This window comes from Phyllobates terribilis, unplaced genomic scaffold (assembly GCF_046119375.1).
Source record: "Phyllobates terribilis strain yellow unplaced genomic scaffold, ASM4611937v1 Scaffold_4__5_contigs__length_816908805, whole genome shotgun sequence".
Taxonomy (NCBI): domain Eukaryota; kingdom Metazoa; phylum Chordata; class Amphibia; order Anura; family Dendrobatidae; genus Phyllobates; species Phyllobates terribilis.
The window spans coordinates 360,840,286-360,859,615 of record NW_027362764.1 but is presented as its reverse complement, the minus strand read 5'-3'; the positions used below and the strand labels follow the sequence as shown (position 1 = coordinate 360,859,615).

Sequence of the window (19,330 nt, the reverse complement as noted above, 5' to 3'; positions counted from 1 at the left end):
GCTTCAATGCCTTCATCTTGCAGGAACTGCTGACACACTCCAGCCACATGAGGTCTGGCATTGTCCTGCATTAGGAGGAACCCAGGGCCAACCGCACCAGCATATGGTCTCACAAGGGATCTGAGGATCTCATCTCGGTACCTAATGGCAGTCAGGCTACCTCTGGTGAGCACATGGAGGGCTGTGCGGCCCTCCAAAGAAATGCTACCCCACACCATTGCTGACCCACTGCCAAACCGGTCATACTGAAGTATGTTGCAGGCAGCAGATCGCTCTCCACGGCGTCTCCAGACTCTGTCACGTCTGTCACATGTGCTCAGTGTGAACCGACTTTCATCTGTGAAGAGCACAGGGCGCCAGTGGCGACTTTGCCAATCCTGGTGTTCTGTGGCAAATGCCAAGTGTCCTGCACGGTGTTGGGCTGTGAGCACAACCCCCATCTGTGGACGTCAGGCTCTCATACCACGGTCATGGAGTCGGTTTCTAACCGTTTGTGCAGACACATGCACATTTGTGGCCTGCTGGAGGTCATTTTGCAGGGCTCTGGCAGTTCTCCTCCTGTTCCTCCTTGCACAAAGGCGGAGGTAGCGCTCCTGCTGCTGGGTTGTTTCCCTCCTATGGCCTCCTCCACGTCTCCTAGTGTACTGGCCTGTCTCTTGGTAACGCCTCCAGCCTCTGGACACTACGCTGACAGACACAGCAAACCTTGTGCCATCCTGGATGAGCTGTACTAGCTGAGCAACTTCTGTGGGTTGTAGAGTTTGTCTCATGCTACCACAAGTGTGAAAGTACAACCAACATTCAAAAGTGACCAAAACATCAGCCAGAAAGCATTGGTACTGAGATGTGGTCTGTGGTCCCCACCTGCAGAACCACTCCTTTATTGAGGGTGTCTTGATAATTGCCAATAATTTCCATCTATTGTCTATTCCATTTGCACAACAGCATGTGAAATTGATTGTCAATCAATGTTGCTTCCTAAATGGACAGTTTGATTTCACAGAAGTTTGATGTACTTGGAGTTATATTCTGTTGTTTAAGTGCTCCCTTTGTACATTCACACTGAAGGCATCAAAACTATGAATTAACACATGTGGAATTATATACTTAACAAAAAAGTGTGAAACAACTGAAAATATGTCTTATATTCTTGGTTCTTCAAAGTAGCCACCTTTTGCTTTGATGACTGCTTTGCACACTCTTGGCATTCTCTTGATGAGCTTCAAGAGGTAGTCACCGGAAATGGTTTTCACTTCACAGGTGTGCCCTGTCAGGTTTAATAAGTGGGATTTCTTGCCTTATAAATGGGGTTGGGACCATCAGTTGTGTTGTGCAGAAGTCTGGTGGATACACAGCTGATAGTCCTACTGAATAGACAGTTAGAATTTGTATTATGGCAAGAAAAAAGCAGCTAAGTAAAGAAAAACGAGTGGCCATCATTACTTTAAGAAATGAAGGTCAGTCAGTGCAAAAAATTGGGCAAACTTTGAAAGTGTCCCCAAGTGCAGTTGCAAAAACCATCAAGCGCTACAAAGAAACTGGCTCACATGAGGACCGCCCCAGGAAAGGAAGACCAAGAGTCACCTCTGCTTCTGAGGATAAGTTTATCCGAGTCACCAGCCTCAGAAATCGCAGGTTAACAGCAGCTCAGATTAGAGACCAGGTCAATGCCACACAGAGTTCTAGCAGCAGACACATCTCTTCAACAACTGTTAAGAGGAGACTTTGTGCAGCAGGCCTTCATGGTAAAATAGCTGCTAGAAAACCACTGCTAAGGACAGGCAACAAGCAGAAGAGACTTGTTTGGGCTAAAGAACACAAGGAATGGACATTAGACCAGTGGAAATCTGTGCTTTGGTCTGATGAGTCCAAATTTGAGATCTTTGGTTCCAACCACTGTGTCTTTGTGCGACGCAGAAAAGGTGAACGGATGGACTCTACATGCCTGGTTCCCACCGTGAAGCATGGAGGAGGAGGTGTGATGGTGTGGGGGTGCTTTGCTGGTGACACTGTTGGGGATTTATTCAAAATTGAAGGCATACTGAACCAGCATGGCTACCACAGCATCTTTCAGCGGCATGCTATTCCATCCGGTTTGCGTTTAGTTGGACCATCATTTATTTTTCAACAGGACAATGACCCCAAACACACCTCCAGGCTGTGTAAGGGCTATTTGACCAAGAAGGAGAGTGATGGGGTGCTACGCCAGATGACCTGGCCTCCACGGTCACCAGACCTGAACCCAATCGAGATGGTTTGGGGTGAGCTGGACCGCAGAGTGAAGGCAAAAGGGCCAACAAGTGCTAAGCATCTCTGGGAACTCCTTCAAGATTGTTGGAAGACCATTTCCGGTGACTACCTCTTTAAGCTCATCAAGAGAATGCCAAGAGTGTGCAAAGCAGTCATCAAAGCAAAAGGTGGCTACTTTGAAGAACCTAGAATATAAGACATATTTTCAGTTGTTTCACACTTTTTTGTTAAGTATATAATCCCCATGCGTTAATTCATAGTTTTGATGCCTTCAGTGTGAATGCACAATTTTCAAAGTCATGAAAATACAGAAAAATCTTTAAATGAGAAGGTGTGTCCAAACTTTTGGTCTGTACTGTATATAGATAGACAGATAGGTTAACAGATAGATAGACAAATAGATATACATACTGTATATCTATATATACAGCTGGTAAAATAAGTATTGAAAACCACCAAGTTTTTGAGTAAATATATTTCTAAAGGTGCTATTGTATCTCACATAAAATAAAACATAAAAAATAACCTTTACTAGATATCATTAAAATATTGCCTTAAGGCACACAAACAAATACTGTATAACATAGAAATAGACATAAAATTTGTGAAAAGATGATCAAATGCTGTTAGCTGAGATGGATATATAGAAAGACATCAAGCTATAGGCTATAACGTCTAACAAGACGACATGTAGTCTAGAGAGACCCAACCATTCAGAGTCTCTCACAAAAGCCTATTCTTATATAACAGTCATAGATCATAATAGCAAGATTAGCCACTAAGAGTACCGCTAGAATATATTACTCATTTATTTTGATTCAAAAAAGATCCCCGGTGGAGGCGACATCAGTACAATATAAGATGATTACTGAATCCTCTAATTCATCTCAGCATATCACCTGTTAATGTGAATATGCTTAATAACTAGCCGCAGTTAGCAGTATAATCACCAGGTGATAGTAGTACTCCAAAATTACAAACATATATAGATAAATAACTTCCCCTAGCTGGGATATAACAGCAGGTTCCCTTGCAAACAAAAAAAAAAGGTTCATATAGTATGAAGTATGCACAGATGAAGCAATACCTCCCACTATAGTTGTAGATATTTCAGATAAAGTGCATATAGAGTTAAAGTGCATAAATAATTACTCATCTTAATATGCAGGGACACTGCCTTCCCAGTATAGTATAGGGGTTCCACATTCCTCGACGCGTTTCCCCGTGTAAATCAAGGTTCATCAGGAGAAAAAAATGGGATGATAATGTAATTAGGTATCCTGCTGATGGTTTGCAGTCTATCTTATGCTGCCACGAGCCCTCTAAATATACCCCATCTGATTTAATTAATCAACCCCTCCTTCCTTTATCTGGAGGAAAAAACCTCCATTGATACCATCAGAAGAAGTTGTCCCCTCCCTGTGCAGCAACGCATGTCTAACATACCTTCATCCACTAGAGGTCTGAGGCACATACTGTTCAAAACCAAGATACAGTATGTGTTCCTTAATCGTGGCAGCTCACTGAGGCCAGTAGTGTGAATGTATATGAGGGATCACACTCTACAGTTATAGATCAAACATATGATACATAAATATTGAAGTCCAGGATACAGATAGATAACACCTCAATAAGTAAAGAATGCATTAAAAGTTGGGGGGGGGGAGGGGGTTTGAGGGAGACGCACATAGAGCATTTGAGTGTTATCGATGCTTGTGATAGACAGGATGATATGCAAGAAAAACTTATATATGATAATTACAGAAAATTATTAAATAACCACGCTGGCTGATCATAGTGGTCCCTATTAATTAGATGAAACAACAATAATTTTGTTGTTCGTTGAGACCATTCGGAGTCAAGGTACATAACCTGAAAATCCACTGACATTCCTTTTGGAGTAAAAGCTTATTCCAATCACCCCCTCTCTCATTTTTCCGGACCACCTCTAATACACAAAAGGAAACTGCGTTTGGGTTATCAGAATGATATTCCCTAATGTGGCGGGCAAGAGGGGTATCCCTCTTGTGTCGCACATCCCCAAGATGTTCTCCAATTCTTCTCCGCAGTTCCCTTTTGGTCTTCCCAATGTAATTCTTGGGGCAGGGGCCAAGTTGCCATGTATATTACTCCTTCCGTCTTGCAATTTGCAAAATCCCTCATGAAGAAGGCCCCCCCCCCCCATACTCCCAGTAAAGCTTTTACATGGTCTTAACCACGGACAAAATTTACAATTTCCGCATCTAAAGGTACTGCACGTTCTACGTTCAAGCCAGGACCCCTGTTTAATAGGCCGTTTATAGAGACTGTGGACCAAACAGTCCCGAATGGATCGTCCTTTCCTATAGGTATTGCTAGGATAGTCCGAAACAAACCCCTTGAGATCTGGGTCCATCTTAAGGATACTCCAGTATTTACAGACAATTGTAGACACCTCATTTGCCCTGCTGTCGAACGTACCAATAATTCTGGGTGGACTATTTCTGTAATCTAAAGGTGCTATTGACATGAAATTCTCACCAGATGTCAGTAACAACACATACAGTCCACACAGGCGAAGAAATCAAACCATAGATGTCTATAAATTAAGTTGCAAAATAATGAGAAATGACCCAGGGAAAAAGTATTGAACGCAATAAGAAAGAGAGGTGCAAAAATCTATGAAAAGTCATCACACCAGCTGAATTCTATCAGTAATTAGAAAGCAATCGTGCCACTTAGTGAAAAATATTATCAGCTGGTTCAACTGATGGCCAATAAAAAGGTGTCTCAGTCAGCTGTCTCAAGACCTTATTGGTTGCAAAACATACTGATGGCATAGTTTACAGAAGAATTTCTACTGAAGGTTCCAATGAGCACTGTTAGGTGCACTATGTGCTCTCCGCAAGATTTCAGAAGTTGAAAGAATTATCAGAAGAGTTGTCCAAGAGCTAAGGACAGCCTGTGGGGAGCTACAGAAAGACATGGAATCAGCAGGTTCAATTGTTAAAAAAATGTATAAGTAATGCACTCAACCTTCATGGCCTGCATGCACATTCACCAAGCAAGACTTCATAGCTCAATAAAAAGCATGTTCAAGTGCATTTAAATTTTGTTTAACAATACTTAGACAAACCTGTGAAATATAGGGGAAATATACAGTGGGGAAAAAAAGTATTTAGTCAGCCACCAATTGTGCAAGTTCTCCCACTTAAAAAGATGAGAGAGGCCCGTAATTGACATCATAGGTAGACCTCAACTATGAGAGACAAAATGAGAAAACAAATCCTGAAAATCACAAATATTTTTTTCAAATTTTGGTGGAAAATAAGTATTTGGACACCTACAAACAAGCAAGATTTCTGTCTCTCACAGATCTGTAACTTCTTCTTTAACAGGCTCCTCTGTCCTCCACTCATTACCTGTAGTAGTGGCACCTGTTTGAACTTGTTATCAGTATAAAAGACACCTGTCCGCAACCTCAGTCACACTCCAAACTCCACTATGGTGAAGATCAAAGAGCTGTCGAAGGACACCAGAAACAAAATTGTAGCTCTGCACCAGCATGGGAAGACTGAATCTGCAATAGGCAAGCAGCTTGGTGTGACAAAATCAACTGTGGGAGAAATAATTAGAAAATGGAAGACATACAAGACCACTGATAATCTCCCTCGATCTGGGGCTCCACACAAAATCTCACCCCGTGGGGTCAAAATGATCTCAAGAACGGTGAGCAAAAATCCAAGAACCCCACATGGGTGGACATAGTGAATGACCTGCAGAGAGCTGGGACCAACGTTACACAGGGTACCATCAGTAACACACTACTCCGCCACGGACTCAGATCCTGCAGTGCCAGACGTGTTCCCCTGCTTAAGCCATTACATGTCCGGGCCCGTCTGAAGTTTGCTAGAGAGCATTTGGATGATCCAGAAGAGTATTGTGAGAATGTCATATGGTCAGATGAAACCAAAGTAGAACTGTTTGGTAGAAACACAACTTGTCGTGTTTGGAGGAGAAAGAACGCTGAGTTGCATCCAAAGAACACCATACCTACTGTGAAGCACAGGGGTGGCAACATCATGCTTTGGAGCAGTTTCTCTGCCAAGGGACCAGGTCGACTGATCCGTGTACATGAAAGAATGAATGGGGCCATGTATCGTGAGATTTTCAGTGCAAACCTCCTTCCATCAGCAAGGGCATTGAATATGAAACGTGGCTGGGTCTTTCAGCATGACAATGATCCCAAGCACACCGCCAGGGCAACGAAGGAGTGGCTTCGTAAGAAGCATTTCTAAGGCCTGGAGTGGCCTAGCCAGTCTCCAGATCTAAACCCTGTAGAAAACCTTTGGAGGGAGTTGAAAATCTGTGTTGCCCAGCGACAGCCCCAAAACATCGCTGCTCTAGAGGATATCTGCATGGAGGAATGGGCCAACATACCAGCAACAGTGTGTGCCAACCTTGTGAAGAATTACAGAAAACATTTCACCTCTGTCATTGCCAACAAAGGATATATAACAAAGTATTCATATGAACTTTTGTAGGTGACCAGATACTTATTTTCCACCAAAATGTGAAAAAAAATTCTTTCCAAATGAGACAATGTGATTTTCAGGATTTGTTTTCTCATTTTGTCTCTCATAGTTGAAGTCTACCTATGATGCCAATTATAGGCCTCTCTCATCTTTTTAAGTGGGAGAACTTGCACAATTGGTGGCTGACTAAATACTTTTTTCCCCACTGTAGTTTGGTCAGATGAGACCAAAATTTGAATTTTTGGATGGCATAATACACACCATATCTGGAGGCCAAAAGGCACTGCAAATCACCCTAAAAACACCATACCAGCAGTGAAGTTTGGAGGTGGGAATATCATGGTGTAGGGCCGATCTATGGCATTCAGCACTGGCAAACTTCATATAATTGAAGGAAGGATGAATGGACAAATGTACTGAGATATTCTTGATAAAAATCTGCTGCCATCTACCAGGATAATGAAGATGAAATGAGGGTGAACATTTCAGCAAGACAATGATCCAAACCAAACACTTTCAAGGAAACTCTCAATTGGTTTCAAAGAAATAAAACAAAGCTGATAGAATGGCCCAGCCAATAACCTAACCTGAATCCAATTGAAAATTTATGGAAGGAACTAAAGCTTAGAGTTCATAGAAGGAGCTCATGAAACCTACAGGACTTGAATAGTGTTTGTGTGGAAGAATGTCCCAAAATCACATCTGAACAATGCAAGCGACTAGATTCTCCATAGAGGAGAAGTCTTGAAGCCGTCATCACCAACAAAGGATTTTGTACGAAGTATAAAATAAATTTCAGTAAGCGTATTCCATCCTTTTTCCCTGTGTCATTTATCATTAGTACACAAATTAATTTATGGACATCTGAGGTTTGATATCTTTGCCTGGGTGGATTGGATGGATTGTTAGAAAATTGGTGACGTGTTTAGTACCTATTTCACCTACTGTGTGTGTGTATACAGGTGAGACCAGAAGTTTACATACACTATATAAAAAGACACATATGCATGTTTTTCTCAATATCTGACTTGAAATCAGAATAAACCTTTCCCTTTTTAGGTCACTTAGGATTAGCATAATTTTTAATATTTGCAAAATTCCAGAATAATGAGAGAGAGAGAGAGAGAGAATGTTTTAAGGCATTTTTATTACTTACTTACTACAAAGTAATTGACCTAAAACGGGAAAGGTTTATTCTGATTTCATGTCAGATATTGAGAAAAAATGTGTTGTGGTAGATCGACTCACTTGCTTGCACATAGAGGTACACAGGAACACTGTGTGGCGCCCCTGAGGGTTCAGTCGCCACAGAGTTATTGCATCTCATCCAGAGATGTGGTACCTCACTCTCAGGTAAGGAAGGAGTATGGCTCAGGACCCTAACACTACATCCACTACACCACATTTCCGGGGGACAGGGCGAGATTGCTCCTACGGGAGAGCACAGTCCCTGATCCCTGGCTGGAGTGGGGAGGAACCACTTAGAGAGGGTGAACTATGTAGTGGATGGGTGGAGGACGTAGATCCTGGGAGCACGTGTAGAAGGAGGTATAAGAGGGAGGAACCATCTTAGATCAGTGTTCAGTTCCAGTCAGCCAGTCTGAGGAGAAGTGACAGGAGCAGAGGCTCTGCATGAGCTCTGCTCCAGAGATGGGCCTAGTCAGGAGGCCTGTGCCTGGAAGGAGAAGAGAGGAGAGGGAGCAGGAAGGATCCAGGAACCGAAGGGACCCTAGGAGTACGGGCTGTGCAGCAAGCCACCCGTACGCCCGCCGCTACTAGGAGGTAGGGGGGTCAGGCCAGAAAAGGGGAACCGGTCCCTCAACTAGCACAGAGCTACAAGGCCCAACTAGGAAACCGGAGGCTGCAGCATTTCAAGTACTGCAGGCCACAAGTCCACACCAGTACACTAAGAAGGTAGCCGCATAGGACCCAGGGGACGGAACACACGTCGCCCGCCAAGGCCCAAGGATACCGGATAGAAGTGCTACTGGGTGTGAGGTGCAGGGAGCAGGCCAGAGAGAGGACACACAGAAGGGGGTCCTGTAATATACTCCGGAGTTACCTGAGGGTCGACTGAGCCCCTCACTGCGTGAACACAGGACGCCGTGGGCTCCTACACTGGCCCTGTATCTGGAACTGCTACAATCGTGAGTAAAAGACCTGGGACTGCACTATCTGACTCCGTGTCATTACTGACTACTCGCACCATAACCACCATCATCCATACACGCTGCCCTGAAGCTCCACTCTTCCTGTGGGGAGTTACATCACCTTGCTGCGCATACCACCAGCTTCAGCAGACTGCTCCGCAGCAGCAGTTCCCAATAACCGCATTCCACAGGTGGCGTAGTCGGACTATATATAACAGACACACATAGACTACCCTGGTTTGACCGCCCTGGGTCACGGACCGGGTCACAGCCACGGTGACTACAACCCCCAGCGTCTACAGGCCCAGCTCCGGGTACCCCACGGCCCAGGGGGCGCGTCAACTGTCTATTTAAATCTCCTGCTGAGTTTATTAAGAGAACTGTATAAACTACAGCAATGTTAGCAAAACCAAACACTGACTTCCTGGTCTAACAGGAAAAAGAAAAACATAACCATAACGTATGGCACAGTCCTTGTTGCTACGGGTAGCCACCCGCTTCAGGAACAAAACAACCCAAGGTTTAGCTTTCCTTAACATGAAACCCCACAGCTCCAGAGCTTCCACTTTCAGGCCCACCCCACTCTAAATGCTCTCAAAGGCTGTGATTTTATACTCTTGAGTTACTCCCTTTCTACAGGTGTTTAATGACCCTAGCACTAAAATGGCTGATTAATCCCTTTCTATACTTTGAGTGCTGGAACACTTTTTCTATGTTTATATCACTGGAGCTAACAATCTTAGTGTTACACATCTTCTCTCCAGTACTTTGCCAGTGACCTTGTCACATATCCCCCCCCCCCCGCCCAAAGCTGTAGGTTTTGCCAACTTCAGTCACCAAACAGGGATGTCTAAACAGGGCATCTATGTTGCCATGGAGCTTCCCAGGTCTGTGTTCCACATGAAAGTTGAAGTTCTGTAGCCCAGAGTTTCAACTCTGGGTATGCCATCTCTGCTTCAAGAGACCATTTGGCCATCACAGTCTTCGTGCTCTTAAGAAGGTTGGTCAGGGATGCGGCTATCATGGCGAAATTCGGGATACACCGCTGATAGTATCCCACCATTCCCAGAAATGCCTGAAATTGTTCCTTGGAGACCGGTTTCGGCCAATTTTGGACTGCCTCCACATTATTCATTTGCAGCTTTACTTTGTTTCTTCCAATGATGTAGCTCAGGTATTTTCCCTTCTTTTTCCTGATGGTACACTTCTTTGGGTTTATGGTAAATCCCACTTTTCTCAGCGCATCCAGCACGGCCTGGACTTTCTGCAGATGACTTCCCCAATACAGGCTAAATATCACAATATTATCAAGGTAAGCTGCAGCGTATTTTTTGTGAGGGGTTAATGTCTGGTCTATGGCCCTCCAGAATGTAGCTGGGACTCCATGCAGCCCGAAAGGAATTCTGGTATACTGGAAGCAACCATTAGGTGTAGAAAAGGCCGTCTTCTCCTTTGAACTTTGAGAGAGAAGGATTTGGGAGTAATCTTTCGTTAGGTCCAGGGTGATGTTGTATCTGGCTAACCTTAGCTTCTCTACGAGATCATCAATGCGGGGCATTGAATACACATCACATTTCGACATCACATTTAGTTTCTTGTGGTTGTTGAGAAACGCAACTCTCCCACAGGCATCCGCACATGTGTTTCCATAAGGATTTCATGTTCAACCACCTGCGTACGCCCTGGCAACTCCGAGACCCGGTCCAGGTTCCGCTGAAGTAGTTCTCGGCACGGTAGTTTATGGGCCGGTGACAGTGTCTCTGCCACTGAGACATCCTCAGTGTCCTCTTCTAGCTTGTCCAGCCCACATGGAGGTTCAACGGGATCCGTCTGTTGCCCTGCTTTAATGGATATTGGCATGAGAGGATTTTGGAAGAGAGAAGTGGTAGAAGTTAACTGTCAGGTGGGACAGAACTTGCAATGTCTTAGGATTTCTCTGTGACATATGGGCCAGTAGAGCCTCTGCATGACTCGTTCTTGAGTTTTGTCCATCCCCAGATGGTCACCTAAGACATGTAAATGGGCTCTATCCAACACCTTTGTCTATAGGGTGCTGGTACCAACTACTGCTCCACTATCTCCTCTCTCACTTTATTAACTCGGTACAATAAGTTCCCACTCAACATAAAATAGGGAAACCTAGTGTCAGCCCCCGACTCCTGTGCTATGCCGTTTATGACAGTTACCTTATTGAATTCTTCTTTTAGCGATAGGTCTCTATGTTGGTTGAATCCCAAATTTTCTCTGGTCACCTCTATCTCAGGAATGTCTGCCTCAGGGAATACTATTTTCTTCTCTTTTCCCATTAGACAGAAAGGAAACCCATCAGACTCTGGAGTTGGTGAGACTTTTTTAGGGCCATCCCGTTTCTTACCTGAGTAATCCAGGGTCCCCCCTCCCCCAAAAGTCCCAAAACAACACAAAGTCCCGGCCTATGATGATTGGGTGCAACAAATCCGGGACCATGCAGACCTCATGGGACTCAGTACCTCGGTGCATTTCAATGACCACTCTGGCCACTGAATAGTCTTTAACATCCCAGTGAATGCAGTGGACGTCAGACTTCTTCCCAGGGATCAATTGGAGAGGGAGTGTGGCCCTCACAAGGTTCACCAAACTTCCTGAGTCTAGTAGTCCAGTCATTTGCAGGTCATTCACTGTTACAGTACAAGTTTTGGGCCCCTTGCCGGGCAGACAGTCCACACTGCAAGCTTGATATGTGTGGAGGGAACACCAGCATCCCATGCTACAGTCCATTTGCTCAGTGGTCAGAGGAAAATGGGCTGCTATGTGACCTGGACCGTGACATCTCCAGCAAATTAAAACCCCTGATGAGGAGCTTGGCATGACCGATGCCGCACCCCCTTTTTAACCTCCACCCCCGAGTATGGAATGGGTTGCCTCCCCATGGACCCGTCGATTTCCTGATACCTTTCAACCAGTCCGACCAAGTCATCGGCGTTCCAGAGATCTCCCCAGGCAACTGAAGTCTGCATCGGGCTCGGAAGGGAGTGCATGAACCGGTCCATTACAACTCACTCCACCATCTGCACTGGGGTAGAGGACTCCGTCTGTAACCACTTTTGGAAAAGATGCAGCAGATCAAACATTTGGGAGCGAGAGGGTTTGTCACGGTGATATGCCCAGCGGTGGACCCGTTCTGCCCTGACAGACATTGTCACACCAGAGCATGCCAAAATTTCTGTTTTCAAATCTTCATATTTTTTGGCGTCCTGTAATGCCAAATCATAGTAGGCCGTTTGTGGCTCCCCTGTTAAGTATGGTGACAGGACTTCCGCCCACTGCTCTGGCGGGAGTTTCTCTATATCGGCGACCCTTTCAAAAACTGTTAAAAAGGCCTCTGTCACCACCCGGGGTAATTTTCTGTAAGGGTCTCCTCACCGCCTTCCGGACAGAGAAATCATCAGCTGACATTGGAGTCGGAACCGCCTGTGTGAGTAAATCAATCTGCTGCTGTTGTTGACTCTGTTGCTGGTACTGTTGGAGCTACTGCTGGTGCTGTTGCTGCTTCAGCTGTTGCTGTTGGAGCTGCTGCTGCAGCTGTTGCATAAGCAGCTTACTTGTTTCCTGTTGTGCCAGGTGTTGCTATTGCTCCCGATGCTGCTGCAGCTGTTGCAGGTGCTGTTGGTGCTGGCTTTGGACCATGTGCTTGATCAGCGCCTCCATTTTGTCTGACCGCTGTTCCATTATCACAGCCGCCTTCACCCAGGACATGCAGTCTGTCCACAGCCGTCACACTTGCTTCCTGGGGATCTTGCCCGCACTTCTAACACCAATTAAGAGCACTGCATAAACTACAGCAATTGTTACACGCATGCCGCTAGGTTCAGATAGGGGTGAGACGGGTTTCATGAATTTGTTGGAATCCTGGGGGAACCATTACTCAGGGTGACCATAGGCTGCAGCTTCTCTCAGGCACACAATAGATTCAGGTGCTGACCAGACACATTTGACAAGCGTCTATTTCAACAGTTTAACAGTGGAATTTAATCTAAAGCACGGCCAGTGCAATTCAGGGATATTACAGCAACAATCTTCATTACAGTACAATTTAATAAAGCAGGCACAGTAACGTCAGTCTCTTCAGTTGCATATTTCAGCACAGATTAGATCTCTCAGCAGCACACTTCTATATGCATACACAACCACAGGCTGTTCCTTCACAAGGACTCAATAGTACACAGCATTCTTTATCCTGCATGGAGATGGAGGGGGGGAGGGTTTGATGAGGGAGATGATCCCTTTGACACGATTCCTTCCAGTTCTTATCTTTTTGCCTGATAATACTCCACATTGTTAGCTCAGGGAGTCTATCTGACCTGTGTTTAGCTTCCCTCCTGACTTGAATTCTGTTCCCTTCTGTAAGATACAGATCACACACCACCTTTCTCTTCGGCTCCAGACAGACAGTAAACAACTTCCCCACAATCCCCCTGGGGTTCTGCTAAACACTCCGTCTCCTGTGACTGTGTTAACCCCTCTAGTTGCTGGATGCTTCTGGAGCACAACACTTCCTGTCTCCTGTGCTTGTATTACTTCTAATAGTTGCTGGATCCTTTGAAGCAACAGCACTACTTCTGCATGTCATACAATGTTAGCAAACACAAACACGGCCTTCCTGGCCTAACAGGAAAAACAAAACATAACCATAACGTATGGCACAGTCATTGTTGCTACTGGTAACCGCCCGCTTCAGGAACAAAACAACCCAAGGTTTAGCTTTCTTTAACATGAAACTCCACAGCTCCAGAGCTTCCACCTCCAGGCCCACTAAAAGGCTGTGATTTTTTTCCTCTGAGTTCCTCCCTTTCTACAGGTGTTTAATCACCCTAGTTACTAAGATGGCTGATTAACCCCTTTCTATACTTTGTGTGCTGGAACACTTTTTCTATGTTTATATCACTGGAGCTAACAATATTAGTGTTACACATATTCTTTCCAGTACTTTGCCAGTGACCTTGTCACAGTGACTTTTTATATAGTGTATGTAAACTTCTGGTTTCAACTGTACATATGTGTATACAGTATATATATATATGTATATATATATATATGTGTGTGTGTATGTATATATATATATACAGTACAGACCAAAAGTTTGGACACACCTTCTCATTTAAAGATTTTTCTATATTTTCATGACTATGAAAATTGTACATTCACACTGAAGGCATCAAAACTATGAATTAACACATGTGGAATTATATACTTCACAAAAAAGTGTGAAACAACTGAAAATATGTCTTATATTCTAGGTTCTTCAAAGTAGCCACCTTTTGCTTTGATGACTGCTTTGCACACTCTTGGCATTCTCTTGATGAGCTTCAAGAAGTAGTCACCGGAAATGGTCTTCCAACAATCTTAAAGGAGTTCCCAGAGATGCTTAGCACTTGTTGGCCCTTTTGCCTTCACTCTGCGGTCCAGCTCACCCCAAACCATCTCGATTGGGTTCAGGTCTGGTGACCGTGGAGGCCAGGTCATCTGGCGTAGCACCCCATCACTCTCCTTCTTGGTCAAATAGCCCTTACACAGCCTGGAGGTGTGTTTGGGGTCATTGTCCTGTTGAAAAATAAATGATGGTCCAACTAAACGCAAACCGGATGGAATAGCATGCCCCTGCAAGATGCTGTGGTAGCCATGCTGGTTCAGTATGCCTTCAATTTTGAATAAATCCCCAACAGTGTCACCAGCAAAGCACCCCCACACCATCACAACTCCTCCTCCATGCTTCACGGTGGCAACCAGGCATGTAGAGTCCATCCGTTCACCTTTTCTGCGTCGCACAAAGACACAGTGGTTGGAACCAAAGATCTCAAATTTGGACTCCTCAGACCAAAGCACAGATTTCCACTGGTCTAATGTCCATTCCTTGTGTTCTTTAGCCCAAACAAGTCTCTTCTGCTTGCTGCCTGTCCTTAGCAGTGGTTTTCTAGCAGCTATTTTACCATGAAGGCCTGCTGCACAAAGTCTCCTCTTAACAGTTGTTGAAGAGATGTGTCTGCTGCTAGAACTCTGTGTGGCACTGACCTGGTCTCTAATCTGAGCTGCTGTTAACCTGCGATTTCTGAGGCTGGTGACTGGGATAAACTTATCCTCAGAAGCAGAGGTGACTCTTGGTCTTCCTTTCCTGAGGCGGTCCTCATGTGAGCCAGTTTCTTTGTAGCGCTTGATGGTTTTTGCAACTGCACTTGGGGACACTTTCAAAGTTTTCCCAATTTTTCAGACTGACTGACCTTCATTTCTTAAAGTAATAATGGCCACTCGTTTTTCTTTACTTAGCTGCTTTTTTCTTCCCATAATACTAATTCTAACAGTCTATTCAGTAGGACTATCAGCTGTGTGTCCACCAGACTTCTACACAACACAACTGATGGTCCCAACCCCATTTATAAGGCAAGAAATCCCACTTATTAAACCTGACAGGGCACACCTGTGAAGTGAAAACCATTTCTGGTGACCACCTCTTGAAGCTAATCAAGAGAATGCCAAGAGTGTGCAAAGCAGTCATCAAAGCAAAAGGTGGCTACTTTGAAGAACCAAGAATATAAGACATATTTTCAGTTGTTTCACACTTTTTTAAGTATATAATTCCACATGTGTTAATTCATAGTTTTGATGCCTTCAGTGTGAATGTACAATTTTCATAGTCATGAAAATACAGAAAAATCTTTAAATGAGAAGGTGTGTCCAAACTTTTGGTCTGTACTGTATATATACACATACATATAAACACACATACAGTATATACAGTGTGAGTGTACATATTTATATATATGTTAGAGTTACTTACCTGTTGCCTTGAATTTATTACCTTATTTATATATTTTTCCCTAGGCAACTGCAACAAAGAACATTGATGAAATGCTACAGAGAACACATTTAGTACCAGAAGGCACCTTGATTTACCTGACAGAGACCAGTGAGGTGTATGTTCGTGTTCGAGCTGGATGGAGAAAAGTTCAGGTGCATATGCATTTAATTTTTCTATTAACCTGTATTTAAATAAACATAACTCTATTTTCACATAGTCCTCATGCATATATCAAGCTGTGTAAATAGAGCCCCCACAGTCTCTACAGTCCAGTTTGCCATGGAAAATCAAGTGCTGTTTACAATGCACCATTATCAGCTATGCATTAAAACCAAAGCACTATCCCTGTGTGTTAGGCTATGTTCCCAGATGTTGTGTTTTTTTTCAGTCAGAAATCTACAGCAAAACTGATCACTGGCAGGACATCAGCTGCGTTTTGAAGGGTCCGTGCCCACGATGCGTTTTTCAAGCGTTTATGCTGCGGAAATTTTGCAGCGCAAACGCTTGGGAAATGCTTGGTAATCCTTCCCCCATGGTCCCCAATGAAATTCAGCACTTTCAATGCCCATGCTGCGGAATTTTCCGCAGCGTTTTTGATGCGCTGAAAAATCCACAGCATGTCCATTATTTGTGCGTTTCCGCATGCGGAATTGCCATCTACAATGCATTAGAAAACGCAAGGCAATTCCGCATGTGCAAAACGCTTGAAAAACGCATGTCAAATTCTGCACGTGTTTTTCCAGGCAAGGAGATGCAGAAATTAAGCGGAAATTTTCTGCTTCATTTCTACATCGTGGGCACATAGCCTTATGCGTTTTTTTCGCGTTTTTTTTTTTCACTGTCCTTCTGTCTCTATTTATGCATGTACATAAAGTTCTGTGGAAAAAAAAAAATCTCATTCTGGTTTTGGCATAGTGGGGGAGGTGAATTGTTCAGGAATAGTTTAGACAATGGCAATGCATTGAGTTTGTATGACACTACTTACTTTCACACTATGGGGTCTGCCATTCAGTTTGCACATGCATTGTTCAATTTCACACCTCACTGGGCCACTTGTATTGTTCAATCTCACATGTATCTCAGCTAATGTTTACATTCTTACATTCTCCCTAATTTAATTAAACTCTCCCAAAACAAAGAACCATCTCAGTGACCAAAACAAGATGGTTAATCACAAAATACCCCATTCTATTTTGCCATCGAAAACGCTGAAAAAATTTACCTGCGTTTTTTGGTGCGTTTTTTCAGCATTTTTTTCACCATCCATTACTTCCTATGGGTGAAAAAACGCTGAAAGAAGTGTCTTGCTCTATTTTCCTAAAAACCCAACCAAGTCACAAAATGCGCAGCAAAAAAAACACAAGATGTGGGAACAGAGAATTCTGGTTACTCATTGACTTTGCTGGTACTGCAAAATGCAGATGAAAATTTGCATAAAAATCTGCAGCAAAATACGCTGAAAAACACAACATATGGGAACATAGCCTTACAGTGTATTTGATCCACTGTAGCAGAAATTTAACCCCTGTGTATCCTGAAGTTTAACTTCCCTGTCCTATCCCCTGGGATATATTAGGCAGCTCCGCCCTCCACACAGTGCCTGAACTTAGATTCCTAGTGCAGTTCCTCTCCTAGTATCCTGTCAAGGTGTATTATATAGTGATGAGCGAGCGCTAAAATGTTCTAGCGCTCCTTGCTCGGTTCGAGCAAATCGTAATGCTCAGGTGTTTGACCCGACAAATGAGCCCAATGTAAGTCAATAGGAAACTCAAGCATCTTTCCGGCGCCCCCCATGAAGGTCTGGAGGGGGCCTAAAAATTGGCCAAAATCGATGGGAACAGTGCTAAAATTATATGGGAACAGCATGGGGAACACCCCTGTAAGCATCTCTGATCTCAGGTCACTACTGTGAACAATATTGTCAGAGTATTACGCAACTTTTACGGACTCACAATAAAACATACAAAAACAAAACCAAAATGGATTTTCCTGGAAAAAATGTTAAGGAACATTCTTTCCAGGGTAATGACTTGTATATATGGCGAAATAAATAACGAAAAACAAAAATGCTCCTCCACACCTTGGGCTATGTTCACAAGTAGCGCTTTTGATGCGTTTTTGCACTTTTGCATTGCATTCAACTGTGAAAAATACATTCACCAGTAAATGTAATTTTAACATTTTACTACCTTATCTGGTCATGTGGTGTGTGAGACATGACCAGACACATTCATAAAGTGCTGAAATGACATGGAAACAGCATGGGGAAGACCCCTGGAAGCATCTCTGCATCCCAGGTCTCTGCCTAAAACCGTGGTCATCAGACGTGATCCTATATTAATGCGGTAATAATACCGACATTTTTGGCAACATGACAAATATTAACCTCCATTTAAAATGGGCAAGTCGCGTGGCAGGGGACGGGGACGTGAACGTGATGGTGACATGCACGCAGAGGCCATGGGCAAGATGAAACTGTGCCTGCTGAGGGAGCACAACAAGGACCCACATCATGTCGACCTAGCTTCCTGTCCCAATTTCTGGGGGGCTGCGGAATACCACTCTTGAAGCCAGACCAGTGTGAAAAGATTGTTGGTTGGATAGCCGATAAATAGATAATGCTTTCAGTCACCACCACTGCCACCCTGTCTTCTACACGGTCCAGTCTCAGTAGCCATGAGTCTATGTGAAAAATGGGTATACATAGCAAAAACAATTACAATAATCTTGAACAAAAACGTGACGGCGACTGGTACAGGAGGAGAGAGGACCCTGCCCGTGAGGGCTCACAGTCTACAAGGAATGTGTGATGATACAGTAGGTGTGGGTAGAGCTGGTCGTGCAGCGGTATGGTTGAGCAGTGGTTACTGCAGGTTGTATGCTTGTTGGAAGAGGTAGGTCTTCAGGTTCCTTTTGAAAGTTTCCACGGTAGACAAGAGCCTGATATATTGGTGTAGAGAGTTCTAGAGTAGGGGGATGCACAGGAGAAATCTTGTATGCGATTGTGAGAGGAGGTGATAAGAGGGGAGTAGAGAAGGAGATCTTGTGAGGATCGGAGGTTGCGTGCAGGTACGTACCAGGAGACTAGGTCACAGATGTATGGAGGAGACAAGTTGTGGATGGCTTTGCATGCTAAGGCTAGGGTTTTGAACTGGAGTCTCTGGGCAATGGAGCGCCAGTGAAGGGATTGACAGAGAGGAGAGGCCGGGGAATAGGGGGGGACAGGTGGATTAGTCGGGCAGCAGAGTTTAGGATAGATTGGAGGGGTGTGAGAGTGTTAGAAGGGAGGCCACAGAGCAGGAGGTTGCAGTAGTCAAGGCGGGAGATGATGAGGGCATGCACAATTGTTTTTGCAGATTCTTGTTTGAGGAACATGCGGATCCAGGAGATTTTTTTTTACCTGGAGTCGGCATATTCCTCACCCTGATCCTCCTTACTCCCACCATGCCAAGTGCCCGGAGACAACTGATCCCACACTTAGACACTCCGAAGAGCTATTTTGTTCATCTTTCCATTCATAGATTCTGGCCTCTCACTCGGTCCGCTTCAACCAGGGCAACAGGAGATCACATGTAGCAATGCCC

At 44.3% G+C, this 19,330-nt stretch overlaps 1 protein-coding gene across 2 annotated transcripts in view; it reads left to right on the top strand.

The window, feature by feature from the left end:
* The window catches only part of COL15A1 (collagen type XV alpha 1 chain), a 904,466-nt gene that overhangs the window by 707,380 nt on the left and 177,756 nt on the right, over nucleotides 1–19,330 (top strand). For both annotated transcript variants that reach the window (XM_073678442.1, XM_073678441.1), the window contains exon 36: nucleotides 15,770–15,898. In XM_073678442.1, coding sequence (XP_073534543.1) covers nucleotides 15,770–15,898 — 129 coding nt within the window. The remainder of the gene's footprint in view (nucleotides 1–15,769; nucleotides 15,899–19,330) is intronic.